This window comes from Vombatus ursinus, unplaced genomic scaffold (genome assembly GCF_900497805.2).
Source record: "Vombatus ursinus unplaced genomic scaffold, bare-nosed wombat genome assembly UNPS02014810.1, whole genome shotgun sequence".
Lineage (NCBI taxonomy): Eukaryota > Metazoa > Chordata > Mammalia > Diprotodontia > Vombatidae > Vombatus > Vombatus ursinus.
In genome coordinates this window covers 29043711-29065442 of record NW_020954588.1, presented here as the reverse complement: position 1 = coordinate 29065442, position 21732 = coordinate 29043711, and the positions used below count along the sequence as shown (strand labels likewise).

At 42.7% G+C, this 21732-nt stretch overlaps 1 protein-coding gene across 5 annotated transcripts in view; it reads right to left on the bottom strand.

The window, feature by feature from the left end:
* Positions 1-21732, bottom strand: part of TNIK (TRAF2 and NCK interacting kinase) — a 415560-nt gene that overhangs the window by 79875 nt on the left and 313953 nt on the right. For 3 of the 5 annotated variants that reach the window (XM_027875754.1, XM_027875758.1, XM_027875757.1), the window contains exons 13-15: positions 13616-13726; positions 9844-10044; positions 7958-9124 (exon numbers count right to left, since the gene is read on the bottom strand). In XM_027875754.1, coding sequence (XP_027731555.1) covers positions 7958-9124; positions 9844-10044; positions 13616-13726 — 1479 coding nt within the window. The remainder of the gene's footprint in view (positions 1-7957; positions 9125-9843; positions 10045-13615; positions 13727-21732) is intronic. The other 2 variants (XM_027875755.1, XM_027875759.1) reach the window with 2 other exon arrangements.

Sequence of the window (21732 nt, the reverse complement as noted above, 5' to 3'; positions counted from 1 at the left end):
TTTAGGGAGAGGGTTTCTGAGAAACAATTCACTGTGAAGGGAGCAATCTTGAGATACTACCTCCTGGGCAGGAGAAGGCAGATGTTCTAGGACACCCCAAGTTGCTACTGGGAAAGCCAGTACCAGGGAAGATTGGAGAGATAATTATGCAGTGCATATGGTGGGTGGGTGGGGTGTCACAGGGTGGAGCTAGAGGATTACGGGGGAAATGAAGCTTGCACTCAGATCCACTATAGCTTCAGTTTGAGTAGCCAGAATGCTTGAACCGCTGAGATCCTAGCTATTTTCTTAAATTCAGATAAACCTTTAGCTTAGTCACATAATTGTCTTGGACTTGAAAATACACATATGGTGGTTTAGAAAGCACGCTAGAAGAAAGAAAAGCCAGTGGAAGAAAAGCTTGCCCCAGAGGAGTCCATTTTATGAAAAGCAGAAAGAGTTACAGAAAATACCACTTGCAAATCTCCTCAATGTTACCCCAGCAAGGGAAGTGTCCTTACCTCTGACAGAGCCACAACATACTAAAGCTTTTGTTAGAAAGGAACAAAGCAAAGAGGGAAGATGTGGCACTGATGTTGACTTGGGTGGAAAGTTAATTACAACTGTTAAAAAATAGAGTTCTGGTTTGGAATTAAAAAAAGATTCAGATGCGTGAATGAAATCCTCTTTTGTCTTCCACCAGATAATTCAGCAGCCTGGACTTCCCGGTGTGTTTCTATTTGTACCATCCTGAAATTCACACAAAGGTTCCATCACCTCTTATAGCGGGCCATTGTGCTTCACAATGTCCAGTCCCTACACACTGAGTTCTGAAGACTTCTTGGTTGGACATTTTATGGTGGAAAGAGGACTAGGGGACCTGAGTTCAAATCTTATCTCGGCCACTTACTATGTCTGTGTGACTTTGAATGAGTCACTTCAGTTTCCTCATCTATAAAATAAAGGGGTTGAGTTATGCAGTCTCTAAATTTTCTTCCAGCTCTAAACCTTTGAGCATGCCAGGCATTTCTTGCAGCCAATGACCTGAAGTAGCAACAAGCATTAAATCTGACTGCTGGACAGAGATGGCACAAAGTAGCCAGGGAATGTGTACTGTGGAAGAAGTGTCATTGAAAACCTGATCCTGATGAACAAAGGGAAAATAATACCACCTCAAGTGTTACTTGACTAAGGCAATTTTGTTCAGGCCTGGAGTAAAGAATTCAAGAGCCACCCTAGTGGTGCCTTTTCTAATAACAAAATCTCCCAGGTAAATTAATGAGACAATCACGTCCTCTGGCTAAACTGTTGATATCATCACCGGCCAGAGACTTATCCTCTCAGATCACTAAAGATCACTCCACTCATTTCAGAGGAGAAAAGAAAGATAAATATGGAAAGATAGAAGGCAGAAAGTTTTCTTCGAAATGAGGAGGTGTAGGAATAGAAACTGGGATATCATCCAGTCTTATTTCTATCTGCCTCCAAGGAGTTCCAAATAAGTCTGCCTATGATCCAAGCCTCAGCACCGACCACTTGCTGCCAAAGGATAGGGAAAAACAGAAAAAAATAAAAAAGAGGCTATTTCAGCTAGCATTAGAAACAACCTGCCCAAGGGCCAGCCCACATTGTTCTCTCCATTATGTGGCACAACATCACTGAAGGGGAGAAAGAGCCTGTGGATGAATGGAAAAGTGAAAAAGAGAAAGAATTGATTTATTTCCATTTGAAAGCCAGTTTTTCTTTTCATCACATGATTTCTAACACAAAATCTAAACAAAACCCTTCTGGGGAACTTTTGATCAGCTCGGAAGGGGTGAGGTCTATGCTCATGATAAGGTAAAGGCATGGAAGATGGTGGGGAAACTCCAATGCTGATGGAAAAAACTAAGCCAGAATCCAACTCAAGCTTAAGTCAAATTGTTGCTTAAGTCTTTCTTTCTTCTTCTCACACACTTCTTCTAAAACAGCTGTTTAGCTCTGGGACTTGAAGGCAATATTGGAGGAAGAAATAAGAGGCTAAGAATAGCTCTGAGCCTTCTCAAGATGCTCTGACCCAGGGCTCACTTGCCACATAATGGCATGAGTCACATCCTCTCTTTTGGCAAAACCAGCTCAGCAGATGATTACAGAGGAAGGCTGTGTACTCTATTCCCCTCAAAAGGGCTTCAAAAACAATAGACTCTTTATCAATTTGGGACAATTTCAAATGTAAGCTCACTTAAGAACTGGGGTTAGAACTGAAAGATTTCCCCAGGCCCAGTCCAAACCAATGGTCTTCTAAGTATGGATCAGGAATGAAATATACAGCTTAAAGCTAGGAAATTGTCTATTGAGAAGCTCAGAGTTCAAACTAAGGCTGTAGGAGAATAGGCAGCATGGACGAAACATTGGTCAACTGAGGGCTAAGTATGGTTCAATGGAAAGTCTGCTGAGCCTGGAGTCAGAGGCCCGGGTTTGAATCATGGCTGATACTTCTATTGCCATAGATGAGTCACTCAATCTTGGCATTAGTTTCCTCAATTGGAAAAAGAGGAGGTTGGACTATCAGAGGCTCTTAACCTGGGGTCCATGAACTTTGTTTTAAAAATACTTTGATAACTATATTTCAAAGGAATTGGTTTCCTTTGAAGTTAAAGTTAATTTAAGTTAAAAAGTTAAGACCCCCTGGCCTAGAAGAATAGCCACTAGGGCTCTCTTCCATTTGAACGTAGAGAGGGTCATTGATGACCTTCTAGGTCACCTAGCCCGATGTCCCCATATTACAGATGAGTAACACTGAGTTTCAGAGTGGCTTGGCCAAGGTCACCCAGAGATTAAAGGGCAGTGCTGGGGTCTGATCTTAAATCTCGAGCTCAAAAGCCAGTGGTGGGGTTTTTTTTTTGCCTTGTACTTTGCTGATCTTTGTGCATGGGTGTGAAACCTGTGCCACATGGATGGCATTCCAAATGCCATATAAAACTCCAACAGAGACTTTTAGAACCTAAGAGGAGAAAGAAATGGGACTGAGCTAGAGGAAAGGAGAGGAGAAGAAAACAAGCATTGATTGAATACCTACTATGTGTTGGGCATTGTGCTAAGTGCTTTACACATCTGGTCCTCACATCTGATCTTCACAATAACTAGGGGAGGTAAATGTTGTTATTATCCACATGTTACGTTGGAGGAAACTCAAGCAGACAGAGATTTAATGACTTACCCAGGGCTCTGCAGCCCAGCTCTCCAGTCACTGCACCACCTAACTGCCTCTAGAAATAGACTGAAGAGATACCAAAGTAAAAGGTTGAACTAGATGACCACCATGACCCCTTCCAGCTCTGAAGGTATGAGCCTATGATGAGATAAAAGGGAAGGAGGTAGGTGGGAAGGAACAGATAGCAGCGAATAGACTCAAGACTGGGAAAGGAATGATAAGGGCTTAACGCTAAACTCTAAAGGGCTGGTGGGAAATAGAGAGACATCTTGGAGCAGATCTGGTGACTGCTTGCCAAACTAAATAGATGTGCCAGATGACGGGCACAAATCACAAAGAACGAACATGATGGAGTGTAAAAAAATACATAAAATATAATCTCACTCAACACTTATGCATGCCAAACATTCTGCTGCTCCCCAGAGAAAGAAGATATGCTGCCCAGATGGGACATGAAATGGGCTTGGAAGGGGCAGGAGAGAGCCTTAAGTCATTGCTTAAGGCGACAACTGAGAAGGCAGAATTACTCCTCCAGCTGTGGTTCCTTTCACTGGGCAATACCAGCATCTGAACTCAACAAATACGAAAGTGTGCCACAGTAGAAAGAGCATTAGCTCTTGAATTAGAGGACCTGGGTTCAAATCCTGCCTTGGAAATTTTGGACAGCTAGGTGGTGCAGTAGATAGAGCAGCTGGGTGATGCCATAGCAAATAGAGCAGTGGGGCTGGAGTCAGGAAGCTTCCTTTTTGTGAGTTCAAATTTGACCTCAGACACTTACTAATTGTGTGACCCTGGACAAGTCACTTAACCCTGTTTGTCTCAGTTTTCTCATCTGTAAAATGAGCTGGAGAAGAAAATGGTAAACCACTATAGTATCTCTGTCAAGAAAATTCCAAATGGGGTCACAAAGAATCTGAAACAACTGAGCAAGAACCCCATGTGACTTTAGGTAAGTCCCTTGACCTCACTGGGCATCAGTCTCCTCCTCTGTAAAAGGAAGGAGTTGGGCTAGAGGGTCTCTGAAGCCTCTTCTATGTTGAGACCTATGATCTGATTTCCATCACGGTCCAGAAATCATGGTACGTCCAGCTGGTGGCATGACCAGGGGCAATGGAATGGAAAAAACACCAGACTTTTATTTTCCCTTAACTACCTTTTATGTAGAGATGTACTTCTCTTTGTGTCTCATCAAATTGGGCCAGCAAAGTCAATGAAGCTCCTAGGTTGGAAATTTCATTAAGTAAACTGAGTCAAGAAAATGGCATACAGATAAGCCCCAATTTACAAAGTTCCTTAGAAATGAATGGCCATTTAGGAATCATAGTGTCAGCCAAGGGACCACAGAAATGTCCTTTCCCTTCTATCTGTCACCAAAGTACCTGACACATCGTATGTGCTTGAAAAATGGTTGTTGATTGATTGATTAACTTGGGATCTCTCTTCTTTTCTCTCATGTAGTTACAGACACCATTAGTACCTGGGATGCCTAGTTCCTGCCTCTCTCTTCATTCCAGTCCAGGGCAGGCATAATAGTGGATGCAGGTGAAAGAAGAAAAGAAATTACGGCTGTACCATTATGGCTACTGTGGGTCAGTGGAGGAAGCTGGGAAGAACATGAGCTGAAATTAGAGGATCTGAATTTAGATTTCACTTCTGAGGCTTCTTTATTACCTGTGGAACCTGGGCAAAGCACTGAACCTCCAGGGGGCCTCAGTTCTCTTATGTATAAAATAAAAGAGTTGCTCTATCCACTTTGAGGTTCCTGGCTCTAGACCTATGATCCTATTTCCCATAGAAGCTGAAAGAGAGAAGATAGGGGGAGACAGGTGGGGTGAGAGAGGTGAGGAGAGGGAGAGGGAGAGAGAGAGGGAGAGGGAAAGAGAAGAAGGAGAAGGAGAAGGAGAAGAAGAAGAAGAAGAAGAAGAAGAAGAAGAAGAAGAAAGAGGAGGAGGAGGAGGAGGAGGAGGAGAAGGAGAAGGAGGAGAAGGAGGAGAAGGAGAAGGAGAAGGAGGAGAAGGAGAAGGAGAAGGAGGAGAAGGAGAAGGAGAAGGAGAAGGAGAAGGAGAAGGAGAAGGAGGAGGAGAAGAAGGAGAAGGAGAAGGAGAAGGAGAAGAGGAAGAAGAGGAGGAAGAAGAGGAAGAAGAGGAAGAGGAGGAGAGGAAGAGAGAAAAGGAGAGAAGAGAAAGAAGAAAGAGAAAAAAAGAAAAAGAGGGGCAGCTAGGTGGCTCAGTGGATAGAGCACTGGTCCTGGAGCCAGGAAAGCCTGAGTTCAAATCTGGCCCCAGACACATAACACTCACTAGCTGTGTGACCCTAGGAAAGTCACTTACCCCCAACTGCCTCACCAAAAAAAAGAAAAAGAAAAAAGAAAAGAAAAAGAGAAGAGAGAAAAGAAGAGGAAGAGAGAGAGAAAAAGACACAGAGAAGGATTGTAGGTAGTGGGGGAAAGCAGAGCTTTTTACAAAAAAATTCCCTGGTTCTTACTATTTCTTGTGGCAAAACAAATGAAAAATCCTTAGAAAGGCTCAAAAGAATGACATGCTTATTTTATTTTATTTTGTTTTATTTTTAGGCAATTGGGGTTAAGTGACTTGCCCAGGGTCACACAGCTAGTAAGTGTCAAGTGTTTGATCTGAGGCTGGATTTGAACTCAGGTCCTCCTGACTTCAGGAGTTGGTGCTCTATCCACTGCACCACCTAGCTGCCCCTCCACTGTGCCACCTAGCTGCCCCTAACATGCTTATTTTAGACTGTATTTTTTTTATCACTTTGGTGTACCCTCAAGTTGCTAATGGCCTTCTTTATTTTCTCTTATGAGGAAACCAATGGATACCATGGACTGCCTCATGGTTATTCCTTGTTCCCTTCACAAAGGCTCACAGGTCATAGATCTAGAGTTGTAAAAGACCTTCAGGTTATCTGGTCTCACCACCTGACTTTACTTGAGAAAACTGAGGCCCAGAGAAGTAAAAACAAAACAAAACAGAACAAAAACAAAAAAACCTTGCCCAAGGCCATATGGGTAGGAAGAAGGAGACAATTCAATCTAGGCAACTACATATTGGGAAGTTCAGAGGCAAAGCAAAGAATGTAGAGAAAGGAGCAGCTGGGTCCTCCAGCTCACAGGCTGAAGGAGGAGAGCCAAGATTTGAACCCAGGTCTCTGACTCCAAAGCCAGCACTTTTCCTACTGTACCATCCTCTGTGCCCAATTACTAGCCTGTCATTTTTCCCTTATGTATGCTTTTGAGGATACCTTTTATACTATTCCTTTGAAATTCTATTTCTATAACGTGTAGGTCTCTCCATTGTCCTTTGGATGCCCATTTTAAGAGGCTTTGAGGGAAACCCTCAGAACCTAACCCCTATGACTAAAGTTGTTTCTATGGGAAATAACTTTTAATTTAGGAACATGCTTTTGAAGTAAATTTTAAAATAATCCAGGAGTTGTTGGGAGGTGGACTAGAGGGTCCACTGAGGAACCTTCCAGTTCTAGACCTATGATCCTGTGACACAGCAGTACCATAAATTGGGAAATTAACATTTGTAAAAAGTTGAGAATTTCTGGGTTTTTTCTTCTTTTACCCAAATACCAATGACTCTCCCCAACCCATAGTTGGGGGAAGCAAACTAGCGGCGCTACCATTTCTGATTTTGTAAAATGAAGAGATCTAAGGGAGCCCGTCATGGTGCTTGCCTAATGGGTTGGCCAAAGGAAGCAAAATTAAAGCAAATAAAACTATATTGGAAAGAAGAATGTAAGACAAAATTGGAAAGCAAATAATGGCTATGGAGACTAGAGAAAGAGTGAGAGGAAAAGTGGATCAACTCGGCAAACATGGAGCCAAACTGGCCATCCACTATGAGAAGCAAAAGTGGTCCAGCATTCCTGTTGACTCCATGCAGGAATATAAGCATATAGATTTAAAACTAGAAGAGGTCTAAAAGCCATCCAGTCTAATTCCTTCATTTTACAGATGAGGAAACTAAGACCTAGAGGGGCAAAGGAACTCAGGTCCTGTGGCTTGAAATCTGATGTCCCTTTTACTCTATTGTGCTGTACATGCCTTCGCTCACTCACGCTTTCACAGCATATTCACAAATTTGCATTCCGGCAAAAGTCTCATTTGGGAAAGGCAACTTTCCATTTTCATTCCCACATCCACAGAGAGATCCAAATCATTTCATCAGATGGCCATACCAGCTGTAGGGGCAGCAACCTGACCACGCAATTAGCCAGAAAATTCTGTTCACAGTAGAAGTCTTAAAACATATAGCATATAGTAACTATTCTAAACTACTCATCTTCTCCAGTTTAGGAGATGAGGTTTGTGGCAATAGGATTTGAAAAGAAAGTCTATATATACAGTTTGTTGAGAAATTTAGATTTTCAATCAGGCCCAAACCAAGAAACATGTATGTGTGTTTGTGTGTGTGTGTGTGTGTGTGTGTATATATATATATTTTTAATTTTTCCTTTTCTTAGCTTGGAAAATGAACAGATCCTAAAACAAATGCTGAATTAAGTCAAAGAAATTATCAATTCACTGTTATGTTCTATTTCATCCTTATGTTTCAATCTGACTTTAGAAAAGTACATGTCCATTTTAAGACTTTGGAAAATCTCTCTGAACAGAATTATGGTTAGTTATAGTACTAGAGGCATGTGAAACATATCCCTAAAAGAGTTATTTGCATCAGATGATCAAAGAAAATAAGGCTACACATATCCAGAAAGAGTTGAAATTCCTAATGATTGATAGAATCCCTGGGAGATGGCACCCACCAGTGGGGGCTCAGAGTCGTGGTGTCTGGCAAACCTCACATCAGGAGTGCTCAATGACATGATTCTCTTGCCATTCATGGGCCCAACAGTGACAGCTTTCTTACTGCAAGGAGCTTGCAAAGGAAGTAGGGATGAACAGCAAGAAGGGCTAGAAAATGGTATCATTGGAATCCATGAGGATTTCCCATTGGCTACATGGTTACTCCTGAAGGCTGCCGGAAGAGGAGCTAGATCTGCAGGGTGGGCATAGGCCAAGAAGTTCTGTGAGGAGGACAAATGGAAACCTGAAAATAAAGGGGCCAATGTGGATAAATTCAGGTGAGATCGTGCTTGGTAGAGACCTAAGGAAGGAAGAAGAAATTGCTCCAGGCTTTTCTCTGTCTTCCTTTGAATATGTGCATGGAAAAGCTGTGTTGGAGAGAGAAGAAATTTTGGGTTGCTTCTCCAGGGAATGAGGTGATTTTCAAGAAGCACTTTCTTATTCACTCTTCTGAAGTCATACTTGGGGCTGGAAACACTTAGATTAAAGTGTTCAGGCCCCAAGGAGATGTCACCGAGGGATCTTACATTCCTAAGAGGAGAAAAGGCACTTGTAAATATGTATGAGTTCATAGACTTTCTTCCCCAGATCCCAGTGGGTTCTCCAAAATCCTTCCAAATTCTCCTATTGGCCAAACCAGGGCCCATTATTTTGGAAATACTTGGAGAGGAAGCAGCGATGAGCTCAGTGCCTGCATCCCTACATGGGCCATGTTCTTGTGAGTGAGATCGTTTGGGGCATGTTACCACTATAGTCCTTGTGGCTTCTCGAGACTTCAGCTCTTGCTCTTGAAGGCCAAGCTTAGCCTGACCAGTGGTTATGGCTTTCTTCTGTGTTGGATGCTGCTCTACCAGGTGTCTTGATTTGGAATTCTTTGTGACCACAGGAGCCACTGACATCACGGCAGTGGAAGATAATCCATTAGCTTTCTGAGCACCTGCCTTAGGCATAGGGCGTGATTCAGGCTTAACCAAGGGTATCAGCTTGGCATAGGTAGTAGAAGGCTCTGTAGTGGGTGACAGTGACATATCTCTCCTGGTCACAAGGCATGCCAGCTGCTGGCTGACAGCACAGTGGGTCCACTTAGCTGGAAGAATGGGCGAGTTATTAAGGGGCCATTTCTGTACCTGGGAGTAGATCACAAAATTGAACCATTAAAGCACAAAAACACCAAAAAGAAAGAAGCATTATTTATGAAGAGAGGGGATCATATGGATACAGGAAAACACAGGCTACGTCACCAGACAGTAGGGGAAAGGGACCTATTTCATGTGATTTTCTTCTAGTACATGTCAATAAGAAAATGGGCAATAGGGACACTAAGGGAGTCTATATTATGCATGTTTGTCATTCTTTTTTCCCCCTTGTTCCTGGATATGTAAAAAAATAAAATTATTTAATTTGCAGATCTAACTGCCAAGGATTATGTTTATTAATTCCACAGTCTACCAGTTTGGGGACAGAGGTTTACCAATGAGGAATATACAACAACAAATTAATCCCTTTCTAGCTTTAGACCAATTATGGGCAGTGTATCCCATGCATGAGTGGTAGCCACCTACAGCTAGAATTCTAGGAGAGATAAAACATGGTGTCCTGTGGACATGGCCTTATAAATTGCCCAGCCTACAAACAAAATGTTACCTTGGAATTCCATAAGAGAAAGGAATCTTTTCTACATATTACCATTAAAGATGACCATGAATAAGAAGGGGTGTTGAGTTAACTTCTCTCTGTCTCTGGTGGGATCCTTTTAAGGAATTGACTCATAACCAACTCAATTCTCCACCTGTGCAGGGTAGACCAAACTCAGCAAGTTTCAAAACCTTGGACCTTCCTTTCTTACCTCCTTGGCCCAGGCTGGCTTCTCACTGGGATTCATCCCTTCTTTGTAATGGTACAGTGGCTTCTTTTCTCCTGGCCTCTGGTCTTGACGCTGTTGCTGTTGCTGCTGTTGAAGAGACACCAAATAGTCCCTTTCCTGCTGGAGCTGCCTCTGCAGTCGTTCAGCCTGTCTCTGTTCTTCCAGCTGTTTGCGTTTATACTCCTGCCGGGAACGAGGGAGAAGAGGAACAGCAAAGGACAAAACGTCAGGCAGGTCAGTGGACACTGGAGGAGATCACAGTGGTTCTTGTAAGTCGACAAAGGAAGGAGATCGGTCGTGAACACAAACAACACTCATGAGTATCCAAACAGAGGGGTAGCGTGGGGACAGCTAACTGTCTTTTTTAAAAAAAAAATAGGACCCCTCCCTCCCAGTGCTATCCTTTGTCCCTCTTACCAGAGGCTTATTCCTGGATTGGAACCAGTTTAACTCTTGGATTTGGAGGCAGAAGGGACCTTGGAGGTCATCTCATCCAACCTACACATTTTACAGATGAAGAAACTGAGGCCCAGAGAGAGGGCTCAGCATCACATGGCTAACGTTATAGATTTTAGAATTAGAAAGGACCTTAGAGGTCATCTAGATCAATCCTGTCATTCTGAGCAATTTGGGATCCAGAGAAATTTAGTAACTTGCCAAAGCTCAGATAGGGAGTGTCACAGATTTAAAGTAGCAAAAGATCTTCTAGTCTAACTTCTGGTTTTCTAAGAGGAAACAGTCCCAGAGAAATTTAGAAACTTGACCAAGGTCACACAGGTGGAGTTGGAAGGGGCCTTAGAACTCATCTAGGCTGAACTTCTTAAATTACAGACAAAGAAACAGAGCCCTTGAGAGGTCACATATGAAGTCAGGAGCAAAGCTAGGATTCTAGCTGAGATCCTTGAACTCCAAATCCAACATAAGCTAACAAAATGGTAGCAATGCAGCAACGTGGTCCTGTCATTGCAGCCTACCTGGAATGGTTCACCTCCATTTCCCAATCTTGTCATTTAATCCAATCAAAGATCTACAATTAAATATAAACCTCAACAAAAAAAGTTGGAGTAGTATGTTATGGTGGATATAGAAGGTTAGTCTTTGGAGTCACGAAGAAATGGGTGTAAGTCCCATCTTTAATACGTTTTAAATATCTGTCCAAGGGCAAGGTCATTTAATTCTCAGTGTTATAGGCAACTCACTATGATTTATAAAAGACCATCAGTATGGTGGTCTGCAGCATATGGATGTTTCCCATGCTTGGAGCTCCCATTGTGGACTGTTTCTCAATATGATAGAAAATGTCATATGGATGTTTCCACATTGAAGAAAGCACGGGAAAACAGGTTTTGAGTTGGAGGGAATCCCAGAGGGCATCTAGTCCTAGCCCATTACTTTACAGATGGGGAAACTGAGGCCCCAAGAGGTACAGTTAAAATTACTTGCCCAAGGTTCTATTAAACAAGTCTACTTATAGAGTCACATTAAGAAAAAAAATGAAGGGATTTGCATATGTGTGTGTATGTATATATGTATGTGTGTGTATATGTATGTATATATGAATATAGGCTAACAACATTAACAAGCACATTTATAGAGTCAAAAGGTACAAGCAGAATGTCACTGAACAGAATTTTGATTTTAAAAAGAAAGTAAACAAAATCAAATCCAAGACTATTCAGGGCATGTTGTCACAATAAAATGTTTTTAAAAGTATTTCAAATGAGAGCAGTTTGAGCCAAGAACACAAAATGTTCCTAGCATAAAAGCAAAACTAATAGTCTACAAATGAAATATGGCCTTTGGATCTTGAAAATCTGAGTGGGTTTGCATCGAAGTGGTATGTTTTACTTGGAATTTGTTCCACATTGCTCGCAAATGGCTTTTGAGAGTCCCAAAGCAATAAATGCCATGGTCCTGAACACTGAACTTATAATGCAACCTGAATTTCCACAAAACTTTAACGAATAATAGGATTTAAGAAAGAACACAAAAATGTTATTCAATCTGGGTTTCCATAAATTATTAAAAATAAATTGGGTCAAAAAGAGGAAGTGGTGAGACAATGGGTAGAGTTTTGGGTATCAATGCCAAGAAGACCTATGTCCTGGGACTCAAGATGTATGACCTTGGGCAAGTCACTGAATCTCTAGATGTGTCTAAAGTTACAGGCTTGCATTTCTTCTGGTGTTGTGCATCTTCACTAGTGAAGAGAGTTCCCATGGTACAAGTCACCATTCACCTTTATCAAACTTAGCTCTTAGAAAGACGTTCACTCTTAATATACCTAAAGGTGTACTGATACTGAGAAGTAAATTTGCAAATCTAACTGCCAAGGATTATGTTTATTAATTCCACAGTCTACCAGTTTGGGGACAGAGGTTTACCAATGAGGAATATACAACAACAAATTAATCCCTTTCTAGCTTTAGACCAATTATGGGTATTGACAATTCACCTCCTGATCATCTCATGAAATTGATTAGGAAATTCCTAGATATAGATATAGACATAGACCTAAACACATGTACATACATACATACATACATGCATACACAATATATGTAAAATTAGGAATTTGTGAAATGACTTGCCTAAGGTCACACATGCATTAGATACAGAGCCAGGATTTGAACCCAGGTCCTCCAGTGACATTTTCAAGAGCAGAGCTTGGAGGACTCCTCCTGTGTTTTGCCCATTAGGTTTCCCTCTTGGAATGCATGCACATGTGAAGGAGGATGCAAGCACCCCCATGCAAATGCACACATCAAGGAACGACAAAGAGTGGGGGGGGGCTGGTGCTTGGGGACCCCATTACCAGAAGGAGGGCTTGCTCCTGCAGTAGCTGCTGCTGCAGGATCTCTAACTGCCTCTGCTCCTCCTCTAACTGTCTCCTGATGTACTCCTGGTGAGGCGGCCAGCAGGCAGTTCAGAGGAACAGAGACCAAGAGAGAGAGAAAGAAAGAACTAGTAATTTCACAAAGCAACAGAAGGTGGTGAGTGAAGTCCAGAAGGAGGCAGGGAGAGTGGAAAAAAGGAAAACACCCAAAGACCTCTTCAGCCAGCAAGAAGAAGACATTTCCCAAGCAAAGACATTTAGGTCAAAAGCACAAAACTTTTGTTCAAAAATGGCCAACTGAGATGGATTTCACAACAAATGGCCAGTGTTAAATAAACCCAGCTACATTTTGAAGCTTGTTCTCATAAGGTCCCAGTTTTGATGAGCTTACTAACATAAACCATGAAGTTTCTGGGCTTCATAACAGCTGATGGGGACAAACCAAGTGTTGCTGAGTGCTATCATCCACCCGGCGTTCTACTCGACTGCCCTCGTAGGCTGCGCCCTACATGGCGGAGATGGGCTTTAAATGGGGGTGGGAAGAGAAGGCCAATGAATGAGTTAAGCGCCACGTGGAGGAAAGCTTGGGCAAGTAGAACAGCTTCACTGAAGTCATGAAAGGGGAGAACTCATCTGGTTTTCAGAGCCACAGTCCCACTCACAAAGCATTAACAAAGGGACTGGGGGGACCAGAAGATCAAACTCATCTAGGATCTTACCCTTGGCCATTGAGGGGGAGACATATCAGGCTGTACATTAGACTTCTTGAGCCTGTGATAATTACGGCTGGTCACAAAGAGGGAAAAACAAAACCGCCCTCTTTTTTTTTTCAATGTAGCAGTCCCAGTGGAAATCACAACCAAGTGCCCCATGGACATCCAAGGGTTCCACTGAAGGGATCTCTTGGCACTGGCTTACCTGCTCATGTTCTGCCCGCCTCCTTTCTTCCTCACGGCGGATTTGTTCCTCATAGTGTCTACGCTGCTCTCTCTCCTGCTGTTTCCTCAGCTCCTTCTCTCTCCTTTGCTGCTATGGGAGGATAAACATACATCAAATGAAGTTGGTACTCATTGAGGGGGGGCACAAACCATACCAAGGGGTAGTTCTCTTACTGACAGGAGTAATCTGGAGGAACATCCATCTCCTTTGCTTCTTTCAAAGCTCAGCCCAGGTATCACCTCCTCTGTAAGGCCTCCCCTGATCTCCCAGTGGTTAGCGTTTGGCTTTTTCCTCCCTGAAATTAATTTCTACGGTTTTCTATTTATCTCCTTTTATATGTGTGGTTTTTCAGTCCAACAGAAGCTTCTCAAGAGTACAAACTGTTTTGCTTCTCTCTCTATACTCCCAGTGTCAGCCCAGTGCCTGGAACACAGTAGGACGTTAATAAATGTTTCCTGACTTGGATTGAATGTGATGGACAGTCCTGTGGACGCCCAGGGCTTGACCTGGTGCTCTCTGGCCCTAAAGGAAAAGAACGAGGAGCAATCACTAAATCTACCAGCCACCATGCTAGGTGATGGAGAGACAAAGATGAGAAAAAAGCAATCCCTATTTGCAAAGAGCGGATAACTTAATGGGAGATACGAGTCCATAATAGAAATATTTACAGAATAAATACAAAGTTGTTAGAGATTGGGGGTTGAAGAGGCAAAGAATCAGATTTTATAGGATCACAGGACATTTAGAGCTGGAATGATACTTAGAGACCATCTAGTCTAAATCCCTCATTTTACAAATGAGGAAACTGAGACCCAGGGATTCACCATGACTTGCCTGAGGTTACATAGGTGAACTTCTGGAAGTATATAAATATCTAAGGGATAAATACAAACAATGTTGTTAAATGTAAGAGTTAAGAAAGGAATGTACTAGTAGCTGGGGTGGGGAGAAAGGAAAGGCTTCCTATAGGAGGTGGTGATTGGGTGGAGTCTTGATTGTAAGAGGCAGAGGTGAAGAGGGTGTGAAATTCAGCCATAGGAGACAGTTGAAAGTGAGGGAGTTGGAAGACTGGATGTCACATGTGAAGAACAAGAGAAAACCAGTTTGGCTGGGTCACAAAGAGTGAGGGTGGAGTGATGTCCAACGAGTCTAGAGAGATAGGTTGGGGCAAAGCCATGAAGGGCTTTAAAAGCTAAATAGAAGTTTTAGGAAGGGAATGACCTATTCAGATGTACACTTAAGGAAAAATTCTCTGGCAGCAGTGGGGAGGAGGGAATGAAGCGGTGAGAGACTTGAGGAAGGGAAGGAGAATAACCTGTGAGTAGATGTGAGCTAGACCAAAAGAAGCCCAAGTTGCCACATGTGCAGAACAGTAACTTGTACACAGAAAAGACTTAATACAAATGTTTCTTGACTTGATTTAGTCATGGTGGCCTGTGAAGTCAGGCCCCGGAGTCAGAGCTGGAAATTGATTTCGGTTTCTGGTAGGAAGTTCAGAGAGTGCAGAGCTTGCAAAGAAGTGGGATGGACATTCTGCTTTATAATTCTCTTGGATGCTTCATTTCACACGACTGCCGATGCCCGGTTGGGAACATAACACCCAGGTCAGACGATGGCTCTGTCACACTGAGCGCCAAAAGAATAAATCAGACAGAACCCAGGGCACATTGACGCTAGTTCTTCGGCCATTTGTGGGCACAACCACCAAAACACAAAAGGCCAAAGGCAGAGGCTGAATGGCCTATCAGGATATCTTAATGTGCCTGCTGGCGTGATCCTTCCTTACTGCTGTGGCAGTCCTGCAAACTGTCTAATAAAGTTGGTAAGGTTTAAAAGAATATTTTTTTTCTCTTGTTTACTTGTCAGTCAACAATTACAAAAGAAAGGTTATTGCTTTTCCAGTAAAGAGTAACTGAGAAGATATTTCATGGTCACAAAAGCCTTTCCGTTGTTACTGGAGGTAGACAAAAACCAGTGACTGTGTGATTGAACCCAAGTTCTGTGTCACTGGAGAGAGTAATGTAACTAACACAACACCAGCACGATGTAACAGCTGCCAAACTGACCTTCCCAAAGCTCAGCTCGGCCCACGTCATACTCATGCTCAGAAACCTTTCTGTGGCTCCTGAAGGCCTCTAGGAAAAAAAATTCTAATTCTTTAGCCTGGCTTTGGAGGCTCTCTACTCTGCAGCTCACAGTTCTTTCTGCAGATTTATTTCTCATCGCTCTTCCTTCAAGGAATCTACAGGCTAGGAAAACTGGGGAACCCTTGATCTGTAATTCTTCCTCAGGCTGTCTCCCATGAACGCTCTTCCTCTCCTCTTCTTTTCACTTTTATCTTCCCTTCAAGGCTCTGGTCAGGAGTCATCTTCTCCATGAAGCTTTCCTTTCCCTGATGTTCCAAGTGAAAGGATTTTTTCCCTCCTCAAACATCACTGGATGCTTCATACATCACTTGTCTCCTTTTTTTTTTTTTGTCTCTAAGTACTCTCTAATTTGTATTATGTCTATCTGCGTATGCCCTTTTGCCCTTACCATGGCAGAACGAAAGTCCTTGAGGATAGGATGTTATTTTATCTTTGCATTCCCAGTTCCTTGCACATGGAAGATTCATCTTTCTGAGTTCAAATCTGGTCTCAGACACTTACTAGCTGTGTGACCCTGGAAAAGTCACTTCACCCTGTTTGCCTCAGTTCCTTCAGTTGTAAAATGAGCTGGAGAAAGAAATGGCAAACAGCTCCAGTATCTCTGCCAAGAAAACCCCAAGTGGGGTCATAAAAAGTCAGATACAACTGAAAACGACTGAACAACAACAAAAAATGAGGATGATAAAAATACCACCTATCTCATAGGGTGCTTATGAGGATCAAAAGAGCTAACATATGTAAAAAAAAAAATTTTGTGAACATTAAAATACTATATCAATGCAAGCTGTTAATTTTATTACTATAAAGTAGATGCTTAACAATATTTTGAAAAATTGAATAGTGAATTGGTCAGAATGTTGTAATTTCTATACAATTAATATTTTAGATTGTTTACTCTGTGGTCTATTTCTTTGGTGTTGGGTATGGTGATGAGGGAATCAAAGTAATTTAAAATGTAGCTGATTTTTAGATGTAGAATTTGACAGAAATCAATAGTTACATGATTATTTAGCATTCAGCCCTCCCTACCTCCACCACACCACATGGATGCCATGATGATCACAGATCTTGAGAATATGGGCTCACTCAGTGATTTGCGAGTTTTGACACAGTTACTACAAAGCGAGTAATCCTTCCTAATGAGCTCACTTGGGGTCAGATACCTCTAAAACACAGAGGCATCTTTTAGGACTCCAATTCCCATAGGAAGGTAGAGAAATAAATCACTTCCCTAGCCTGGTGAAGGCTCCCTGGCAAGTTAACAAGCGCTCAGTCTTGCTGCTAACGCCTTTCCAAAACAACATTGATCTTTGTCCCTCGGGGAGGGGCGCTATCTGAGATGGCAGACCCAAATTAGTCAAGGAAAGACAAACCTTCCTTCAAGCTGTGTATGTGTGTGTTTGGTGGATTAAAAGAGGAGGATTTAAATATCTCAAATCCCAATGAGAGAGACTAAGAGCAAGAATCTTTGGGCAAAAGGTGGTGATAACGAACTCTTTTTTTTAGGGTCTCTTTCTTTTTGATTAATATTGCTGTGGGATTTAGGAGAAAGTACAAGCTAAAGGGAGGAGGAAAGAGTTGGGCTGGAAAAACAAGATGAGACAAGAAAAAGAAGAAAGCCACAAGAAGAGAAAGAGTTAGAGGGGAAATCACAGAAAAATAGAGATTGTGCAGGGGAATAGCCCAGAGTGCAAAATGAGAAAAATACACAAATAAGGTGATTTCTAATTCTGCCCCTTCCACAGTGATTCCAGGAGGTAGGTGGTAGGTTGGTGGTCTGGTCCCACTCCTATTCCTTGTTTGTGCAAAAGACAACTTGTTTTTGTTTTATTTTTATGGTGGAAGATGATTTAGACTTTATTGTTGTTCAGTCATTTTTCAGTCATGTCTGACTCTCCATGACCCCATTTGGGGTTTTCTTGGTAGAGATATTGGAGTGGTTTGCCATTTCCTTCTCCAGTTCATTTTACAGATGAGGGAACTGAGGCCAACAGGGTTCCGTGACTTGCCCAGGGTCACACACCTAGTAAGTGTATGAGGCCATATTTGAACGCAGGTCTTCCTGACCCCAGGCCCAGCGCATTATCCACTGCATCACCTATCGGCCTTGTACAGATTTTTCATGCAGAAAAGAATTTTTGTACTTAAGTAGGACCCTTGTTCTAAACACAGGACATGACAGAAGTGTAATTAGAGCAAAGGGTCTGAACCTTTCTTGTATCCTGGGCCCTTTAGGCACTGTTGAAGTCGATGCATCCTTTCCCAAAATAAGTTTTAAAATAATTAAACAAATCTTAAATTTCAGTTGGAGGAAAATAAAGATATATTTTTTCCTCATCCATGTTCATGGACCCCAGGTTAAGAATCATTGTTTTAGAGGACATCACATATCTATTGGGCCAGAAATTTCCAAAGTGTGCCCCAGGGCCATTCAAAACAGAACAAAGTTGTGGGCCCAAGTGATGGGAACTTAACGGTAACAGTGATAATAACGTCAAAGTCATCATTATAATAAGCATAACAATAATAATAAGGGCCTCCATATTCCCTCTGAATTCAGCCAACATTATGTCAGCCACAAAGTGTGGCCCAAATGGCTATCACAGGAATTTGTTTTCAGAAATAAGGGGGGAGTTTCTGATTGTGGAGCCAGATTAAGTCGCTGCCACCAGAAATTGCAGAGAGGAGCTCCTCCAGACACGATCCTGGGACCAGTCACCATCTTACCATGATTCTTTTGGTTATTGTGCTACAAACTATTATGCAGATGGATAATATGGCCTCTTTTGTAATTGAATAAAAACTTGTCAGCTCATCTTCTGTAGGATTCACTGAAAGCTCTCAAGGACAACTCTTGTAGACAGAATGACGAGAAGGCCCTGCTCTTCAATCTGGCTCCTACGAGGGCTCCCACATTCTTCTGCCGGGTCTCTGCATTGTCTCATTCCAAAATTTGACTGGAGATTCTGAGCTTTCTGCATGGCAACAGCTATTAATGAGGAAGTTAGGTCTCACAGTGGATAAAGTGTGGGATATGGAGTCAGGAAGGTCTGAGTTCAAATCCAACCTCAGACACTTAATAGCTGTGTGACCCTGCTTAACCACTCTCCTGGGATTCTAGGTCTCCTGGTGTCTTTCCCAGTTGCTAGGGCCCTTAGGGTAACCTCTGATGTTGCTGGACAATGACAGCTACTTTGCTCTTCCTTGTAATGGTTTTAAAAGCTTTTGACTGGAAGACTCAGAGCAAGAAAAAAGCATGGAAACTTCACTCCCACTGCTGAGACAAGATTGGGGAAAAAAAAACAACTATGTTTTGGTTTTTTCATCTGTAAAGTGGGGATAATAATGGCACCTGCCTCCCTGGGTTGTTGAGAGGTTCAAATGAGTTAACATATGCTATGCACTTTGAAAACTTTAACAGACTATGTAAATGCTAGCTATTATAATTGTTGATAAAAACACTGTTCTTAAATGTTTCTAGGTCCATAGTATGCCTAGGTGACTGGTGGCAATAATTTTTAATATGATGATGCCTTAGTTACAAAATGGTTTATAATGAGTTCCAATGAGTTGGCTTCCCAAGTGAACTTTGGTATAACAATGAGGATGATAATATAATAATAATAATTAACATTTACATAGCACTTTAAAGTTTCTACTTTACGTATATGTATACATACACATATTATCTTTTTTGATCTCTATTTTGTTGGATATGCATTTAGGTGTTTTCCCTTTAGAAAGCCCAGACTTATGGAGTAACATGGTTATGTTAAGACATGGTAGAAATGGTGCAAATTACCACCGCAGGTAGCAAAAGTTTAGTACTTATTGAGTACCTAGAACAGCATGGCCTAAGGACCAGAACTACAGACCAAAAGCTTGATATCCTTCATAAAAGAAGAGATAATAAATTCCCGTCCTACTAATACAGACCCTGTAAAAACAGAAAGGGGACGCATGAGAAAACTGAAACCAGACGATTACAGTGATTTGGCCAAGGTCACACAGGTAGTGAGCAACAGAAGTCTGCTGGCTCTTCCTCATTATCCAGAAATAAACTCAGAGAATAATGACTAGATCTGAATAGGAAGCATCTAACAGAAGGGAAGCAAGGCAGTTTTATTTAATTTTTTTTGGAGGGGGAATGATAAGGTAGAGAACGCTCCCCTCCCCCCAATCTGGTGATTTCATCAAGGTGGAAAGTCCCTCCAGTCATGCAGAGCAGCAACTCATCTGCAATTAATAGTCTCAGAGACCCGCCTGTGGCATTGAGAGGTCAGATAACTGGTTCAGGGTCACTTAAGCCAGTTTGTGCCAGAGGCGAGACTTGGATCCAACTATTTCTGAGAGCAAGGCTGGCTTTCTAGCCCCCACAGCATGTTGCCTCTTATTATACACAAGAAGGGCATAAAGAGTGTGCACTTCCTACCACCCCATCACCTAAGCACGTCTGGGAGGCATAGCCCTGAACAATGAGTTCCTGGCCAGTGTAACTTGGTGCGGATGGTAGGTGATTTAAATAACAGAACGCCAGCTCAAGATATAATAAAATGCTCAGCTCCTCCTGGGGAATGCTAATGACAGGGCTGAAATGTGCCTCTGTACCCAGCCAGGAAGAGAGCAGCTCTGCCCTCCCACTCTCCTGCTGCTGACGCGCCAGGACCTATTACAACTGACTGCCGTTAATGATGAAGTGAATTAAAGGCCATTTTCCCCCAGCGCCACTGAATCAATGCCAGGCTTGAGCCATGGGTGTGTGGGGACTGCTCTCGTGCCTGGTGCTTTCTTTCAGCTCTGGCCAGTTCTCCAATGGCAGCAAGGGAACGTGGGCAGAGCAATGTTACTCCAGCCATGCCCCAGAGTCACACTGTCTGTCTCTGCCTGTGTGTGTCTGTCTTTGTGTGTGTGTGTGTGTGTGTGTGTGTTAGTGTGTGTGCCTGTTTCTCGGAATGTCTGTGTCTGTGTTTCTGTGTAGGTGTCTTTCTATCTGTGTCTTTCTGTGTTTATCTGCCTCCATTTGCCTCCATTTGTCCATCTGTCTGTCTCCCTACCTGTCTGTCCATACATCTGTCTATCTGCTTGTCTGTCTACCTGTGTGTCTGTCTATTTGTCCATCTGTGTGTCTGTCTGTCCATATATCCATCTCTCCGTCTACCTATGTGTCTGTCTATTTGTCCATCTGTTTGTCTACCTATGTGTCTGTCTATCTATCCACCTGTCAGTCTGTCCATCTATATCAGTTTTGGCCTGTTAGCTTCCTTATCCCTTCGCCCTTTCCCCCTTACTTCTGCCTTAGTGCCTGCTTTTTTCAGTTTGCACATGACATTTTCGTCCCTCCTGAAACGACTGAGACACAGAAAGCCCCATCCCTGGAAAGAGATGACTCAGGGTAGCAACAGCAGGGCAGCCAATGGCAAACCTTCCTTCCCGCCCCCACCTCCTCCTCCTCCTCTCAGCCACTGCTTGTGATTCTTTTGGGTGCAAAGGGCCAGCTCTAGCGGTTGAATTCATCCACGCGCTGTCAAGGGGCTGTCAGGCCTGAGGAGCTCTCTGACTATTGATGGGAAGGTTTAGGCACCAGGAGTGGGCAAGGCTGTGTGCAGCCATTGAGGGGACCTTAATTATCCAGCAGCTGGAAAGATAGACTTCACATGCTGATAAGGGGAGCCTTCCCAAGGCAAAGCCACTCCCTGGCAAGATCCTCTGCCCCCCAGCTTGAAAATGAAGACTTAAAAGGCCCTCAGTTCACTCACCTAAGCCAGGTCCATCTGGGAGCAGGAAGAATGGGAGCTCTGCAGAGCAGAGCTGGGTCAGGGGAAGATGGTTGAAACAATGACAGGCAGTTCTATGAGACATCAAGGTGGGGAAAACTGAATGTCTCAGAGAAAAAGAAAGGAAGAAAGAAAGAAAGAAAGAAAGAAAGAAAGAAAGAAAGAAAGAAAGAAA